Consider the following 16825-nt stretch of genomic DNA (forward strand, 5'->3'; position numbering starts at 1 on the left):
AGGCATCACCCCCTCCCCAAAGGCTGAGGGAGAGGGGAGGGCTTCCGCCGGTGCCCCGGAGACCCTGGCAGGTGGGGCAGCTCCGCACCCCAGCAGGCTCACCCAACCCCACAGTTTCTGTCTCCCCAAGTCACTTTGCAAATTCAGGGTGGGAGATTATTTCCCAGGGCAGCCTGCAGACCCCTGCCCCATCTTCTCAGGCCTGCTCAGAAAGCACTAGAAGGGACAGGGGCTCTTCTCGCTCAGACCTGGGCCACAGACATGGCCTCTCAGACCTCTGCACCACAGCTGCAGAGACCACCTTAGGGAGGTCTGGCCAGGCTGACAGCAAAGAAGACACGTTCAGGGGCTGCACAAGGGGGAGTTCCCCAGGAGGGACCCTGCCCAGGGAAGCACAGTGAGGAGGAAAAAAGAGGCTCAGTCAGTGGTTCTCAATGGGGACGACTTTGCTCGCTGTCCAGGAGACCTTGGCCAGGGGTGGAGATAGCCAGGTGGTCAGGACTGGCGCCCAGCGGGCAGAAGCCAGGAGGGGCTGAAAGCATCCACACTGCATGGACAGCCCCACCGCAGGGAACCCAAATGCCAATGGTGCCACACACAGGAGAGTGTGGGGTGCCCAGCACAGGGTCCAGTAAAGAGGGGGGACAGAGCAGAGGGGAAGGCAGGGGTGGAGGACCAGCAGGTTGCCCAGACCAGACAGGCCCACATTCCGCCACCAACCTGACCTCGTTGCACACGCCACTTCATCCCCTAGGTCTCGGTCTCCACATTTGTAAAAAGACCACAAGGACTGGACAGGAAAATACATGTAGAAGAAACGGATCTCATGCCTTGGCACAAAGGAGCCGGGGGTGGGGGGTGCAGGGAGCATGGGGCACAGCAGTGAGGGGTGCAGGGTGTAGCGGTGCAGGCACAGGGGTGTGGAGATGCAGGGTCTAATCTTTCCCCAGAGGACCTTGGTTTTAAGGCACAGGCACTGGGCTTGGAGAGCAGGAAGAGCAGAGCCGGCTGTCTGCAGGTGAGAGGGCTGCTGCAGGTGAAGAGGAGACTCGCGCGCGATCCCCAGGGCCCCACCCTGCCTTTGGCTGAGCAGTGCTGGAGCTCCTGACCTCACTCGGGAACAAAGCGCTCCACGCGAGGGGTGTCAGGAGAGCCACAGGCAGTGCAGCACCCCACTTCCCACATGCCCAGCGGCACCTGCGCTGGCTCTGCGAAGGCTGGGCAGCCCCGGGTCAGGCTGGCCCTTGACCAGGCCTTTCCTAAAGTAAAGAGATGCACTGCGCCCCAAAAGCAAGCGCTCCTCGACAGCCACGGCCCTCAAGGTCCCAGAGGTGGAGGGGCTGCCTTTGTCCTCCAGGCTGGGCTGTGATCAGAAAGGACAGCTTTCAACCCTTTCCAAATGCAAGAGCAGTGCCTGAAGCAAGGGAACAGGGGACACAGTGGCGAGGTGCAGCCCCCACATGGAGGGGTGGCCCTCAGCACCTTTGCCACGCTTCTGGCTTGGAAAGCCGCTCAGGGGTGCTCCTCACTCTGGGGCCAACGTTTTCAACAGGGGAGGGTCTCCCCTGGCTTCGCTCTCTCCGATCACCAAGGCACCCAGCTCTTAGAACACATGCCCATGTGCTCACTGGGGCGTCTGAGGGCTGAACGGACGTGCACCCCCACACCTCCCCAGCCACCTCCACCCCATCACTGCTTCTTTCTGAGGAGAGAACGGAAACCGTCCCGGACAGACAAGACCCAGTTTAGCAGGGTGCTGAGAGCTCAGCATGGCAGTCAAATGCGGGTTCCAGTCCTGGCCTGCCAGCAGCTGTACAACTGGAAACAAAGTATTTAATGCCTCTGAGGCTCAGTTTCCTTATCTGTAAAATGGGAGGAATGGTATTACCTAAAAGCGTTTTCGTAAAGATTACGTTAAATAATCCATGGGTGATGATTACGTTCTGGTGTCAACTTGGCCAAGTGATGCTGCCCGGCTGTCTGGTCAGGCACGCACTGGCCTGACCACTGCAGCAAGGGTATTTCCTGGCTGGTTGATAAACCGGAGGCTGGTACATTAAATCATCTGTCAGTTAACTGCACCTGTGGCTGATCACATCTGTTATCAACTAAGATGGGTCCCCCACAATGAGATAATCCAATCAGTCAAAGGCTTTTGAGGAAGAAAAGAGACTGTCCCTGTTTCTCCAGTCAGCGAGCCTCCCCGTGGAGTTCATTCAGACCCTTCATCAGAGCCGCCAGCTTCACAGCCTGCCCTGCATAATTTGGTCTCTTCCATTACCATGGTGGCCTGAGACACCCTTATAAATCTCATATTTACAGATCTCTCCTGTTGGTTCTGTTTCTCTAGGGAACCCTGACTAACGTAATATGCTTAGCAGGGGTTGGCACACAGCAAATGCTTTTTAATAATGCAACTGATGCATATGGAGTATGCACCAAGTGTCCTGCAAGCACGGCGCTAGGTGCTTTCGTGGTGCACCATCACTGACCCCTCGCAGCCACCCCCGGAGGTGGCGCCATGACCTCCACCAGCCCTGCAGAGCTGAGGATACAGGTTATGTCTGCAGGGAGGTCACATGGCAGGATGGCTGAGCCAGGCAGGTTGATTGCAGAGCCGCTGCTCTTAACCACTTCATATATCCTCTCCCACAAATGGTATTGCTATCATGAGAACCTCTAAAACCTTGGTCAAAAAAGCACCAGGCGGTCAGGGTCCTCTTATTACGATTTTCAATTAGCAGATGTGCAGTGCATGTCTCTGTCTGAAGCAGTGGTCACTCTCCTGGCTACTGCTCAGGCTGAAGACCAATTTCCTACGCCCTAAGGTAAAGCAGTGAAGCAAGGGAAGTGGGGGGCCCGGGCCTTTTTAACTAGAGCCCTGAGTGCTGAATAGTCCAGGGAGGAATAGGACTTCTGATTATGAGTAACAATGCTTTGCAGGTTCTCTTTAGAGTTCCCACGCCACTTCCGCACACGCTTTGCATGCTTGGTCAGTCACTGTGGCCGTCTGAGTGGTCACGTTGGGGCCTAACAGGTAAGGCCCCCTTATCACCAGGTCCAGGGTGAATGGGGAGCCCAATGGGACCCCACAGAGCCTCGGCCAGTCTTCGCGCAGGGCAGTGTCAGATTCTGGGTTTCCAGCAGCCATGGCGTCGCTGCTCGCCATCCCACAAGCCGGGACTTGGCTTACAGCCTGTCTGCCTCTCTCCTCCCGCCCATAGGGGGCAGTGATGTGACTTATTCAATGAGGATAAGCAATGAGAGATCACCCTAAACTACACCCAGGCCAATCAAGGGGTAGGTCCATTTACTTCAGCTCCTTGTCGACCCCCACAGACGACGTCTCTCCGGGAAGGGGACGCCCAGGTGGCGAGACAAATGGCATTACAGAAGGGGAGGCAGCAAGGAGCCGTAGAGGAATGGACCTGCCTCGTCCAAGACACCTGGAATCCAGAGAGATCTGGGGCCCACAGACGTCACTGCCAGGACAGGGCAGGGCTGTCCCAGGGGCAGGAGGACCAACACCAAGAAGGGTCAGTGGATGGCAACTCGAGAGCCCACAGGGATCCCTTCCCTCACGTGCCTGCCTGGCTCCACCTGGGCCCCGGCTCAGGTGGCAGATCCTCTGAGCCCCAGAGGGTCTGGGTGCATCTCCACGGCAGCACCTGCTCAACACCAGCCTCACCACTCACTCACGAGACCAAAGCTTCTGGCCACTGGCACTGCATGCGATACAGCTCTGTGTTCATGGAGCACAGCTCGATACGTGGTTTGTGAGGGATCAGCACAATCTTGTCTGATGGATGAATGAATGATCCATTCCTTCAGAGGCTGTGAGTCAGGGTCAAAGGAAAAAAGAGGTGCAGAAGACCAGAAATCAAAGTAGTTTCCTACCTACCCAAGAGAAAAGGAGGCCTGTCCTTTTTTAAGGTAGCTTTCCAGTCCACCCTGGGTTAGGTTCGCCCTCTTCTCCTGCAGGAGTTCCTTTCACTCACTGTGGCTTCAGGCTGTGATCCAACATCATCACTTTACTTACTTCTGTCCCACAGTCCCTTTTATTCCTGAGGTCCCTAGAGGCCATGCTCATCTGGGTAGTTTGAAACATCTATCTGGTGACATCTTTTCCTTGTGGGCCTTTCAAAAGGGACCCCATCAGACACGGTGGTACTGGTCCCAGCAAGGTAGGCCCTCCCTTGCCACTCTTAAAAACAAAAACAGAAGGGATAGGTAGAAGGACACAGCAAATGTTGCAAAATGTTAGAAGTTAGTAGATCTTAGGGGTTTAGTAGAAGTTAGGGGTTTAGGGGGCAATATGTGGGTGTTCTCTCTTTGGGTTTTGCATTACTTTTGCAATTGTCCTGTAGGATTTAAATGATTTCAAAATAAAGTTTAATTAAAAAAACAAAAAACAAAGAAGTTCTCAAGGGCCAACCTCAAAGTTCTGAGACAGAAGAGCATGACGTTAAGAACATAGAAACAGAACTTCCTGGGTGCAGATCCCCACTCAACCAGCTCCCGGCTGTCTGATCCTGGGCACGTTATTTAATCTCTTTATAAAGTAGTTTCTCACTAGGAAATCTGATATAATAAGGAATCGTACCTCACATGGATGCTATGAGAACTAAATTAGTAAATTTACAGAAAAAAGCAATTAGCATAGTGCTGGGCACATATTAAGGTCTTAACAGAAAATGACTCTTGCTATTACCATTATAACTTACTATTCCCCCCAACTGCCTTTTCTAGCTGTCCCACAATTAAGACCTGCTCTGTCAGGGCCTGGGATGGGTGTCTAGAAACCCCTACTGCATGCCAAGCAGCAGTGCCAGCACCCTGGGCTAGGCTGGCTAGTGTGAGTCACATGGAACGAACAGCCACAGAGGGGAAGTGGGGTTTCTGCAGCAAGAGCCGTGCTTTACTGCCTTTCTCTGGAGGGAATGAGGCAGCCTTTAGCCTCATCTCACGCATCATCGACAAATTCCTAGGGTGCAAGTATGGAAGAGAGAACTCAGAACCTGAAGCATGGAGCAATTCAGCAGCACCTGTGTTACAGGTGGGTGGTTTAAATGTGATCACACATGCGCAGCACAGGGTAAGCAGCTATGAGCACTGACAGCATCATCCTCACTGGGATGTGCCCACTCTCTCAACCCAGAATGCAGCCATGATGCCAGATGCCTCCACAAAGTCCTCAAAATTTTACTTTCCCCACCCAGGAGCTTGTCAGCTGATCCCACCAACTGGCAGGGCGTGCACCTGGCTGTGCCCTGCGGGGCTCCAAGCACCGCCCCCACCCCTATGTTTTAACAGCACAAGTCCCACCCGGAGCAGGTGGGGGCCTCTGAGAGGGCCAACCGCACGCCGCTTGGTGGGGCCTTCTGAAGCATGTCTCCACCAAAGAACACCTGGAAGGTAATTAATTCCGTTTGCACAGGGATTCCTGTGAAGAAGAGGCCCGAGAAAGGACAGGGGTGGTTAATCCAAGATGAGACACCCCAGACCTTCTGGGATGACCTGGATTTAAAATATTCTGTCCTGAGAGGTTTTAGGGTTGACAGCTGAGGCTTGGGGGTCAGATGCAGCCTCAGCCACTCCTGAGCTTTGAGCCCCAGTTTCCCATTTGTAAAGCAGGAGCACACAGCACCCACCTCGCAAGGGACTGTGAGAGTGACATATGCCCCCCATGCTGCATACTCATCACCACGCAGGGAGGGGCAAAGCACTCACAAATGCCAACGGCCCCTCACCAATGTTTTTGACCTCATGTTATGGCCCAGTTTGTGGTGCAAAGATGGTCTCCAGAGCAGATCCTTCCAGGAAGAACAGACGGTCTGGTTTGGGGGCAATGCTCTGCAGGGCATTCACCTTTACTGCCTCTCTGAGCCAGTCCTGGAAAATCCTTTTCTGAGCTGCCTGGGCTGGGGTAAGTGGAAAGAGGAGCAGGGAGGGCCCCACATTTGCCAGGCTTACAGGCGTCCTGCCCTGGCATCTCCACCCAGGTTCCACAGGGCTGCACCCAACCCAACGGAGGTGCTGTCCCTCGCCCAGGCCGCGGCAGTTGGGCAGGGCCACGTGGGGCCACATGTGAGGCCATACCCCTCAGCCCCGGCCCCACAGGCCTGCCAGGAGGTGGAGCTGCTGAGCTTGGAGAGGTCACTGGAAGCGTTTACAGCCTCGCAGCTTCGTTACTCTCACGTGCTAATTAAGTGCCTCCCCCAAACCCTGCTCGGTACCTGCCTGGCCCCACACCCACACCCACACTTGGGAGGGTCCCTCTTCTCCAAAAGGTGCCATGTGGAGCCAGGAGCTCCCCAGCCCCAGTGAACCTCCGGCGCTCAATTATGCAGCAGCACCTCTGTGCCCCAGCTGCAGCCAGATGGGAGGTTTGTTCCCAGTCTTTTGTTTCCGGTATTGCTCCCAGCTCTGATCCCCAGTTCTGCAAAGAGGTGAGGGGAGTTCCAGCAGCCAAGTCAAGGCTTGCAGCCAGTCCCAGCCAGGCTGTCCTCAGCTGGGTCTCTAGCAGTGCCCCTCCCTTCTCGGCCAGTCTGAGTGCTGGGGGGGCTTTCACAGTGTTCGGGGAGCACAACGTCAGAGCAGCGTGCAGGCATCCACTCCCGTGAGAGTAAGGAGGGAATGCCTGCCTGCAGGAAAAGAATGAAGTTTGCTTCATGGGTATAAGAGGTGCCTGAGAGCAACGAGGGTGTTTGCTTCCTTCTAAATCAAAAACGCAGGAGAAAAGAAAATGGAGTCAAAGGCCCTCTAGGAAGCCAGAGAAGCAGCTCCTTTTAAGGGCTGCTCCTGATTACCGGCAGCGTCCCGCAGCTCCCCAAAGTGTCACATCGCTACCGCCAGCTTAAAGGGAAGAAACAAAGAGACAACAGGGGTCAGACTTTGGGCTGGAGGAGCTGGGGGAGAGTCAGGGGCTCACATCAATTATCCCCTGCACACGGACGGGATTTCTGAGCGCAGACGGTGGTCGCGAAGGAAAGGCTCCGCCAGAGCCCGGCTCCGAAATTGGGTCATCGCTACCCCGTGAGCCCCACGCCCTCTGCAGCCAACGGGCTGGACAGCTGGGAATTCCCAACTGTTCAGCTCCACGAGGACTCAGGCTCAAGGAGAGAGGTTACCTGCTGCAGCCAGCTGTGCAGATCATCGTGTTGTTGTTTTACAGGGTAGCTCAGCCAGGAAAGCCCCTCTCACAGCACCTCTCCCACAACTAATGTGGAGGGGACTCCCTGCGCTTGTGGCATGGCTTAACAGACCTCCTTTCAGGAAGTGTGGGCAGGAAGGAGACAGGCTTAGGCTTTGTTTAAGTTCTTTTTTGAGGGGGCAGGGAAACAAGACAAGATCTTTTTTATTTTTTTTACATGGGCAGGCACTGGGAATCAAACCCAGGTCCTCTGGCATGGCAGGCGAGCATTCTTGCCTGCTGAGCCATTGTGGCCCAGAACAAGATTTTTAAAAGAAAAGCAAAAACCAACTGGAATAAATGACAAACTTGTCTTAGCACATGACACTACAGTATGAGTATTTACCTGGCTCCCATATTCCAAGACAAGGACCATCTCCAATCCACTTATGCAGTCTTTTCATTTGAAACCTGAATTCTATAGCCTTTTTTTCTCTTAATGCAATTTGATCAAGATATCTTCACATCACTTATGCGATCTTACTAATAAATAGGTAACATTTGTCTAAGCAAAAATGGTAGCCGGGCCCGTGCTTGATGGCTTGAACATACTATTATCTCATTTAATAGATATAGTATTCTTATGTGGTAAGCTATTATTATCTGCATGCCCTTCCTTTCTTCCCCCGCCCCCTCCCCCCCAGCAACAAACAAGAAGAACCCTGGAGTTCAGGGAGATTGACATTTTACACAGGGTCACCAGGAAGCTTCAAAGCCAGATTCAAACTGAGGTCTGCCTTCTTAATCACTGAGCTGTGTGTGCAGTGATTAGATTTGTGCTGGACAGATGAGTTTGCTGATGAATGAACAAATGAATGGGTGCAGAGCCCAGTTTACCAAATACTTCTGCATATACCAGGGAAATAGAACCTGATCCTGCTGGCTCTAGGCTGGAAGGAGATTGGCAAGCACAGGCATTCATCAGAGCTATTTATAGGGCCTTACTCCGTGCTCCTCAGTCAGCCAGTCATCCCTGGGACGCTGAATCCCACTAGGCAGAGAAGAGGAGGAGCACTTCTGTTGCTGAAGATGTGATGGCAGTCCGCACAGAGTCTGGGGCCCAGATGCCCCATGCCCAGGCCAATGTGACAAGGCCCTCGTGTCTAAGGCCCTCAAGGAATGCAGGGAGACCATGGCTGTAAGAGGCCACCAGACCTAGGCACCAAGGGCATTAGACCATCTCATAACTGTGAGACTGCCCAAACGTAAAACACACAAGGCCAGAGGAAATTTTTAGCCAAGAGCTTCTTAAGGAAGACCCTGAAATTCTGTAGCCCCTAGTATTGATCTCCTCAAAGAAGCTGTATAGCCAATCCCTTCTATTTTCCTTCTTGGGGATGAAGATTAGTGGTCAATCTGTAGAAAGGATGAGCAAAGACCTATAAATCACCCATGTCCTCGGTGACCTCCTATGTTCTCTGACTGCCCAGAAGATGGACATGCCCAACGTGCTCTGCATCAGACATGGCCAGACCTGGTTCCCTTGCAACTGTCATTCTTCATACCATGAGCCAATCCGAAAGATGTTATCTGATATTCCAGAAGGGACAGAAGAGGAAATCCAAAATCAGTGACAAGCCAAGTATCTTTCACAAGTCCAATAACATCAGGGGCAAGGTCACCCTAGCACCATGACAACCGGTCATGACAACCATGACAACAGCTTGATGGACAGGAGACCAGTCTCAGCTCGGCTGTTTTGCACTCATCCTCAGAAACAACCCTTCATCTACCCAAGCACTCTTGAGCAACAGTTCTCATCTCTTCATCTACCTGGAAGTGATCTCCAGGACAAACACACTTTCTTCCACTCTTCAAAAGTAGAGGTAGACAGTCTGTGGCCTCACCTCAACCCTCAAGAAGACGACATTTGTTGCTATTAAGAGCAATCAAAGTTTCCCCCAAAAGCTTTAAGGCTGGGGTATTATGTAAGCTTGGGCCAAACGCTCCAGCGCCAGGAAGAACCAAGGAGCCTAGCAGCATCCAGATGAGCACTTTGAACATCAGTGTCTTGAATTCACTTCTAGCTAAGGTCAGGTCTGCCTAACTGATCTACTCCTTTGCTGAGCACCATGTCTTCTCCCTAAGTCTCTGGAACACAGTGGCAGGAATCCTGGTGGGGTAAGTTTGGGCTGTACTGGTTCCAGGCTCTGTAACTGCTCATTCTCACTGATGAACCAGGATTCTGACCTCACAGCCTACAAGGAGGGCTCAGTACTAAGCTGGGTAAAGTTCAAATCTTGACGCCACTGACTATCCTTATGAATTGCACACAGAAAACTTCCTGTGCTTCAAAGTTTAACTTAAAACAAGTTTTCTTAAAAAAGGACCCAAAGGAGTTAAACCACTACCCTCATTCTCACCTCCAGCCTCTGTGTGAATGTATTTTAAAAAATTATTCTTAAGTTTAATTTTTTCCCACTTAATACATACAAGTAGAAATTATAATTTCTCCATGCATCCTAACAGATCGTACTCCACACTCCACTTTGGGGTCTATTAATCTAGTAATCAACCATTTATATCTCTTTTTGTCCCTCCCAAGCCTCTGTCATGAAACGGCTGTCATTCATACGTTGTTGCCATACTGTAGTTTTTGCTTTAATAATTCATCAGGCTTCTGGTGGTGGATTCTTTCTTATTACTTTTTTAATTTTACAGCCCTCCCAGCAATCTTGGTGCAACGCACACTCGGGTGCAAAACCTCAGTACAGAATTTCCCAGTGGCTGTAGCCCAGCTGCCCCATCTCCACTCCCCCAGCTCCGTCTGAACCTGGTTCTGCAGGGTCTTCTCACACCCTGGTCCATAACTGCTGGGAAGACCACATCTGCTGGGAAGGAGGTGCGGGCCAGGGACAGCCTCTCAGGGCAGGGTGGACAGTCTTGGCAGCACTGGAGAAGTACAATCCTCTTAGTCTGTCTCAGCCCAGAACCTTCCAGCTCCCCCTTCCCAGGGGCACTAAGCGACAATCCCCTCCCTGGCTTTGTTGGTATCTGTATTAGACCTTCCCCCCACCCCCCAGGTCCCCTGCCATTTCCCTAGATCTTTCTCAAAACTTCCTCCAGGGGGCCGAGTTGGAAAGTTCCATCCCCTCCCGGCAGCCAAGGAGGGACACCCTCCCCCACAAAAAGCATAGCTGTCCCTTTAAGAGGCCCATGTGTTGGGAAGAGCAGCTACATTCCTACCCCAGGAGGGCTGCTGTCCCGACCTGCCACACAGGCTACAGATAACCTTCTAGGGGGGAGCAGGCTGGGGAGGACGCGGGAGGAACGAGGGGCGGCCAGGCTGGAGTCCTCGGAGACGAGGCAGCGCGGAGAGCTCGGTCGCGCTAGAGAAGACGTGGAAAAGGCCATTTAAATCCACGGGTGCTTAAATAACCGACAGGACCTCTGTTTTGGATTTGGGGTGTAAACCGATCTTTAACACAAGTGCCCAGGCATCTCCGCAACCTGCCAGGCAAGTTCCGAAATCTGCACTATTTTCACAAGAGCTCCCCGTGTTCTAAAAAGAACCGATGCAAGGCCGGAGTCTATGAACCCCTCCCTCCTTGGGAACCCCACTCCCAGTCGGGTTGGGAGGAGGACGAGCAGATTCGGGAACTCCCAACCCCCCCCCCCCCACCACTGGATGGCAGTGGAAGGATGGGGATAGGTCTGGGGATCAAAGTTCTTTGATGGCTGCACACAAGAGGGGGTGCACCCGCGGCGGCTGCGGGAAACGGAGCACACCGGAGCCCTCGCCGCGCACAGGCGCCGAGCGGTTCCTAACAAGGAGCAGATGCGGCCGCCGTCCCGCTCCCCGAGGGCCGGGGCCCTCCGCGCCGGGCACAGACGTCCGAGGCTTGCATCGACCGGGATGCATCGCGGGATCTTTCTAGCAGTTTCTTCCCCGCGTCCCTCCGGTGGCCCTTTCCTACCCCGTCCCGCCCCCGCCCCCCACCTTCCCAGAGGAGGATCCAGGGCAGGCAGCTGATTGGCCGCAGCCGGGAAAGGGAACCCAAAACACCGCTGAGGGGAGATGCTGCGAGCACGCAGTGCCCGAGACCCTCGGCGGAGGGAGGTCTGGGGTCTGGGCGACTGCTCCCGGGGCAGAGGGATCCCGGGCTCAGGTCCTCCGACTGCACACGGGCCCCGCGCCGCAATCCGCCCGAGACCCAACACCCCGGGAAGGAGCACTATTTACGATGTATGGGTCTCGCCGCGACCACCCTTCCTTGCCTCCCTTTCTCTGCACACATGCCCCTGCGCCAAGGACACCCAGACCCTGGCTTCACCCAAAAGAGAAACAGCCCCAACTTCTCCAAGAGCCGCTGGGGAGGGCGAGCAACCCTGCCCAGCTCTGGCCATGGCATTGGGGCAGCCTGGGAGCGCCGAGCCTGGGGCAGGGGTACCGTCCACCTCTGCCCCCTCTTGGCTCCCCTGGCGCCCCTCCCTGGCATGCAGTCTCCGGGCTACAGCTCTGAGCCCGGACAATGGTTCCCCAGCAGCAGCCTGCGCGGCCCACCCCCCGGGAGAGTCATCCTGCCACGATCGGACCCGGCGACAAACTTCCCGGCGGGCGGGTGGCTTACCGTGCGTGCAGAGCAGGGCGCCGAGCAGCAGCGCACCCCAAGTCTGCCGCATGGTGCTGCCCGCGGGGTCCTGGCGGCTCCTGGGCGACCGCGCGGTGGAGGCACCCACGTTCCTGGGGGCCGACCGTCCCGGCTCCCCCGCGGCCCGCGCGCCCCGCGAGTCGCCCTCCAGCCACTGCTGCCTCCAGCGCGGCCCGAGCCGAAGCCGCCCCGGCAGGGGACCGGGAAGGGGTGTCCCTGGCCAGCCGCCCTGCCCCCCGTGCCGCAGCCCCGCCCACCGCCACCGCGCCGGGCCCGCCCCCAGCACCAGCCCGGCCCCTTTCCACCCTCGGTCCCCGCCCCACAGACCCTGGACCCCACCCGCCCGCGCTCCTTCGCGCGCCCAGCTCCTCTTCGGGCCGCCCCCACGCTGCAGCCATCCAGAGCGCCCCCTCTGCCCCGTCCCCATTACCACTGCGCCACTGGCCCTAACTTAGAAAACAGTCCAAGAGGCACTATTTGCCTCACTCTTGCTCCGTGCCAGTGAGGAGAACTCAGGCTGGCACCGGGGGCCTGGCCATGACCCCGGCCCCCACCAGCCCCAGATCCAGAGTGATGCCTCCGAACAAGCAAGGCTTGCAAACGTGGAGTCTGCCAGGTCGGTCATCACTGACCTTGAGCAAGGGCCATAGGGGGCCTGGAGGGCTCGGTACAACCACAGTTCCCACCTGCAGAATTTCCCTTCCCAGCTCTTTTCCTCCTTCTCCCCCTTCTCCTGTTTTCTTTCTTTTTCTTCCTTCTCCTTCTCCCTCTTTTCTTTGCTTTCCTTTTGGGGGGACTGGGCAGCATGGCTCTGGGACTCCTCCCCTTCTCATTTACCCCTTCTCAGAGTGGTTTGTCTGTCCTGTCTCTGACGTCCAGAACTGGCCGGACAGACAGACCCTGCCCTGACCCTGTCATCCAGCCTTGCCAGCCTCTTCATCTACTCTCACTTTCCCATCCTGGTGCCAAAGGAAGGGGCTCCGGGAAGGAGTCCTTGTTTGCAGTCACTCTCCCCAACACCCAGCCTCACCCCGGCACACAGCACACTGCATATAGTTACAACCCTCTTTTCTCAGGGCCCACCACCAGGAGGCAGGTGGGCCAGGCAGCCAGGCTAGCAAAACCTCTCAGGTAAGGACCCACACACTACCCTGCCTGGCCCCCAGACTGGGCTTCTCTGTTCTGTACAGACTTGCGAGGCACTGCCCTCCGACATAGTCTCCCACACCCCTGCGGCCCAGACTTCTCTAAGAAAGGGCCAGGGTCGGTGCTCATTAGCCTCGGAGGGGCCAGCTGGAGGCCCAGCTCATCCCAGCCCTCTGCAGGTCACCTGTGGCCTCCTTGGGCTGTGGCTCTGCCTTGTTGACCGGTGTGGCCAGGCCGGGCTAGACCACACATCTCCGTCAGGTACTTGTCTTCCCTTTCGCCTGAACCTGGCTCCATGACTGCCTCACTGAGGGGCCCTGAGCACATATCCCCTCTGTAGGCTCAGTCCTCTGCTCTGTAAAATGGGGACAGCAGTAGTGCCTGAGGCTCAGGGTTGCTGCGAGGGTTGTGTGAAGGGAGATGCAGGGAGCTGAGACCTGTGTGCCAGTTGGGAGAGTTCCTCACTAGGCTGAAGGCTGTGATGCTGGCTGAAAGGGGGGCATGGGCTGGGGTCGCCTACCTGGGTGGCTTATTCAATAGGAGCCAAATGCCAAGGGCTTCCCTTGGCTACTGGGGCTGTGGAGGCCACATGGGGTGGGGAAGGGGGTAAGGGCCTTTACTAGCCTGGACGTGGGGCTGACCCAGTGTTGCTGGCTCTATGTGGGTCAAAGAAAGGGGACATCGGTGGCCAAGAGGGGCACATCCATGTCCCTATCCCTGCCCCAGTCCCAACTCTGGGCTCCTGAAAGTGGTGGCTGCCAGGCAGTGCTGAGTGCCCTGGTACACCACGTACCTCGCGTCAGTTCCACTGGGACTGGCTGTCCCGGCTTCCTTCACATTAGGACGTATCTCTCCTCTGATCCCCTCACAAATGCCTTCTTGCTTCTGGCTTGTGGCTTTTTTCCTGGGGGGGGTGGATATGGGGGAGTGCCTTTTGGAGAAATGGCTGCGTCTTTGGGCCTTTCCACTCAGGTACCCCCTGGCAGGCTGGGTAAGTGTTGCTGCCTCCTGCCTCTCCATCATTCTGCTCCATTTGAATGGTGCTTTCCCTCCTTCCCCCTTTTTGTCTTTTCTGGGCTGAGGGTGCAAGTCCTGGAAGCCAGTCTGTGCCATCTTGCTGGTGCCTGCTATCCCCACAGCCTGCACCCACCGAGGCAGGCAGTCAGTCTGGGGGGTGGTGAGGGACTCCACGAAGGGAGTTTGGAAGCCGGTTCCCCAGAGCTCTGGGTGGGCCTCTCTAGATCTTCCTCTGCCTCCACTCTGAGGAGGGGGTCTTGAGCGCTCCTGCTGCCCCTTCTCCCTCCTTCCCTGGCACCACCCTCCATCCATTGTTGTGTGTCCATCTGTGGCTTTCTGTATGCTAGGCAGAGTGGCGGGGCAGCCGGCAGGCACAGGTGCCCGTCGCTCACCCGTCATCCTCCCCACAGCTGGCAGCAGAACTCGGCCAAGGCGCACTCTGTGGGGGAACAGCGCGCCAGCCAGCTACGGCTGCAGAACATGCGCGCCAGCTGCGAGGCCTCTACAGCGAGCTGGACCCTGAGGAGCGGCTGCTCTTGGCCACCACGCTCCACCTGCGGCCCGACATGAAGACGCACCTAGACCGGCCCCTGCTGGTGGAGCCGGTCCGCGACGGCCCGCGCGCTCCCACGGGGGGCATGGCCCGGCCTGGTGCCGATGGCTCCGACACTGCTGAGCCCGCCCGGCCGCCGTGCACCCCGGCAGACCCGCCCCGCAGGCACCACCGCCACCACGACTAGGACAAGGCCCCGACCCCCGCGGCGGGGGAGCAGGAGCGGAGCGAAGGCCCCAGGGCGGAGGGCGGGGAGCCCGGTGTCCGGGAGGAGCGGCCTCGGCAGCACTGCAGCCACAGCAAGGAGGCCGAGGGCTCCCGCGACAGCAGGGGTGAGCGCGCGCGTGGCTCGGGACCGGGCCTGGAGGGAGGCCGGCGCCATCACTGTAGGGGCTCTCGGGAGCAAGCGCCTGAAAAGGAGCCGCAGCGCCACCACACCCACCGGCATGCGCCCGAGCGGGGCGAGGATGTCCCCGGTGTCGGGGCCAAGGCTGAGCAATGGGCGCGGCACCGCGGCGGCTCGCGGGCGGGCACCAGGGAGCGCCGAGGAGCCTGCGTGGCGGCACCGGCCGCGGCACAAGGCGTTGTCTGCACATGACTCCTTGGAGAAGGAGGTCACGGAGAAGGAAGGTGAGGCTCTGGGCAAGGAGCAGGACGCCAGCCGGAACCATCAGCCCAGGTGAGCCCCTGGGCCCACAGGGGCGAGTCAGAGAGACAGTGGGGCAGCTCGGGTGTGGGGTGGAGACCTACAGGCAGCCCGCCCTGTCCCTTGCGGTGGTCTGCGGGTACCTTTCAGGGCTAAGGTATGGAGCTTGGCAGAAGGGTCTGATCATTGCAAGGAGCCTGGGAGGAAAAGAGGGCTTGTGGAGAGATTGTTGGGACTGGCTTGGGAGGCCCTGACTTGTGAATGGTAGGAGAAGAGAATAGAGTGGCCACGGAGAAGAGAAATTGAGGGAACATTGTGGAGAAGGGAGCGGTGGGAAAGAAGTAGTCTGAGGGAGGCAGCCCCAGTGGGCTGGTCCTGTCTGTGAGCACTTTGGGTCAAGGAGGCCTGGCTAAGCCAGCCGTCCTTATAAGCCCTATACACAGCTGGGAGGTCAGTGCAAGTCCTAACCTGTGCTTTAGGAAGCATCAAACTCTAGGCCTCTTCATCCTGCAGACGGCTTTGCTGCTCACATGTGTGATGATGCTGCTCTTGCTACCTTCCACACGCAAAGGCACAGAAGTGCACAGATGATAAGAATTTTATGAAATGCTAGAGGAGCAGAGGAGGTGGTCAGTGTTTTCTCAGTCTGGGTAGGGGACTAAGGAGCTGGGTTTGCAGACTGAACAGGAGTCTGGGGCAGTGTCAGACCCTGGGATGTCATTCTTGGTTGCAGGGAGCCGCACTGCGACGTGGAGGCCAGTGGGAAGATGGGTGTGGGCCCTGTGCACGCACTGCCCAGCACCTCTCTCCAGAAGGTGATGGAGCAGCCAGAGGATGCTGACAATCAACAAAATGTCTCTCGGATGAGCAGCCAGCCCTCGGACCCGAGTACTACCGCGCACACCACAGTGATGCTGACAGGCCATCCTGGAGAGAGCACGGTTGTCCCCAGTGAGTGTCTCCCTGCTCCAGCAGGGCCCCCATCCTCCTGCATCAGCAGCTGCCTGGGCACCCAGTGAACCGATGTGGTCACTCCCATCTGGAGAGAAAGGCCTTTGCTGTCAATGCCTGTCCCTCTGTCCCTTGCTTCCAGGTGCCCAGAAGTAACTCAGGTTCTGTTCTTCTCTTCCCAAAAGATTTGTAGGTTACTGGCTAAGTGCCAGGTGCATGGTGAGGTGCTGGGGGACCAGCAGGAGGGAACAGTGCATGCCAGGTGGGTGTCCAGTCTAGCTGAAGATGCACCACAATCATAGGTCTTTAGAGTTGTGCTCTAGAGTTACAAGGTTGTCTAAAGTTGTAAAAAAAACATTTTTCCTTCCCAAATAATTTTTTTTTATTAGAGAACTTGGCAGTATTCAGAAAGATTATGGAGAAAATGCTGAGTTCCCATATACTCACCCATATTTTTAAAAAATTATTGATTAATCTTTACACACAGACATTCCATACATAGTGTATAGTCAGTGGCTCACAATGTCATCACATCATCACCATGATCATTTTTTAGAGCATTTGCATCACTCCAGAGAAAGAAAGAAAAAGAAAAATGAAAAAACTCATACATACCATACACCTTATCCCTCCCTCTCATTGACCACCAGTATTTCCATTTACCCAATTTATTTTACCCTTTATCCCCATTATTTATTTATTTTTTCTTTTTATTTTTCCTCACTGCC

General features: G+C 56.0%; 1 protein-coding gene across 2 annotated transcripts; it reads left to right on the top strand.

Moving 5' to 3' along the window:
* Positions 1-14433: 14433 nt before the first annotated feature.
* Positions 14434-16393, top strand: LOC143649760 (uncharacterized). 2 transcript variants are annotated; one of them, XM_077119682.1, is made up of 3 exons: positions 14434-15179; positions 15880-16097; positions 16283-16393. In XM_077119682.1, exons 1-3 carry the CDS (start codon positions 14605-14607, stop codon positions 16288-16290), a joined length of 801 nt encoding a protein of 266 aa, XP_076975797.1. In that variant the 5' UTR covers positions 14434-14604; the 3' UTR covers positions 16291-16393. The 2 variants fall into 2 exon arrangements, with proteins under 2 accessions (XP_076975797.1, XP_076975795.1); XM_077119680.1 differs by lacking the exon at positions 16283-16393 and having other exon boundaries at positions 15880-16234.
* Positions 16394-16825: the final 432 nt, after the last annotated feature.

This window comes from Tamandua tetradactyla, chromosome 11 (genome assembly GCF_023851605.1).
Source record: "Tamandua tetradactyla isolate mTamTet1 chromosome 11, mTamTet1.pri, whole genome shotgun sequence".
NCBI lineage: Eukaryota > Metazoa > Chordata > Mammalia > Pilosa > Myrmecophagidae > Tamandua > Tamandua tetradactyla.

Coding starts and splice junctions, on each gene's coding strand:
- LOC143649760 (XM_077119680.1), top strand. CDS start 14,605: ATGGCTCCGACACTGCTGAGCCCGCCCGGCCGCCGTGCACCCCGGCAG. Junction 15,180..15,879: donor AGCCGGAACCATCAGCCCAG/GTGAGCCCCTGG, acceptor TCTTGGTTGCAG/GGAGCCGCACTGCGACGTGG.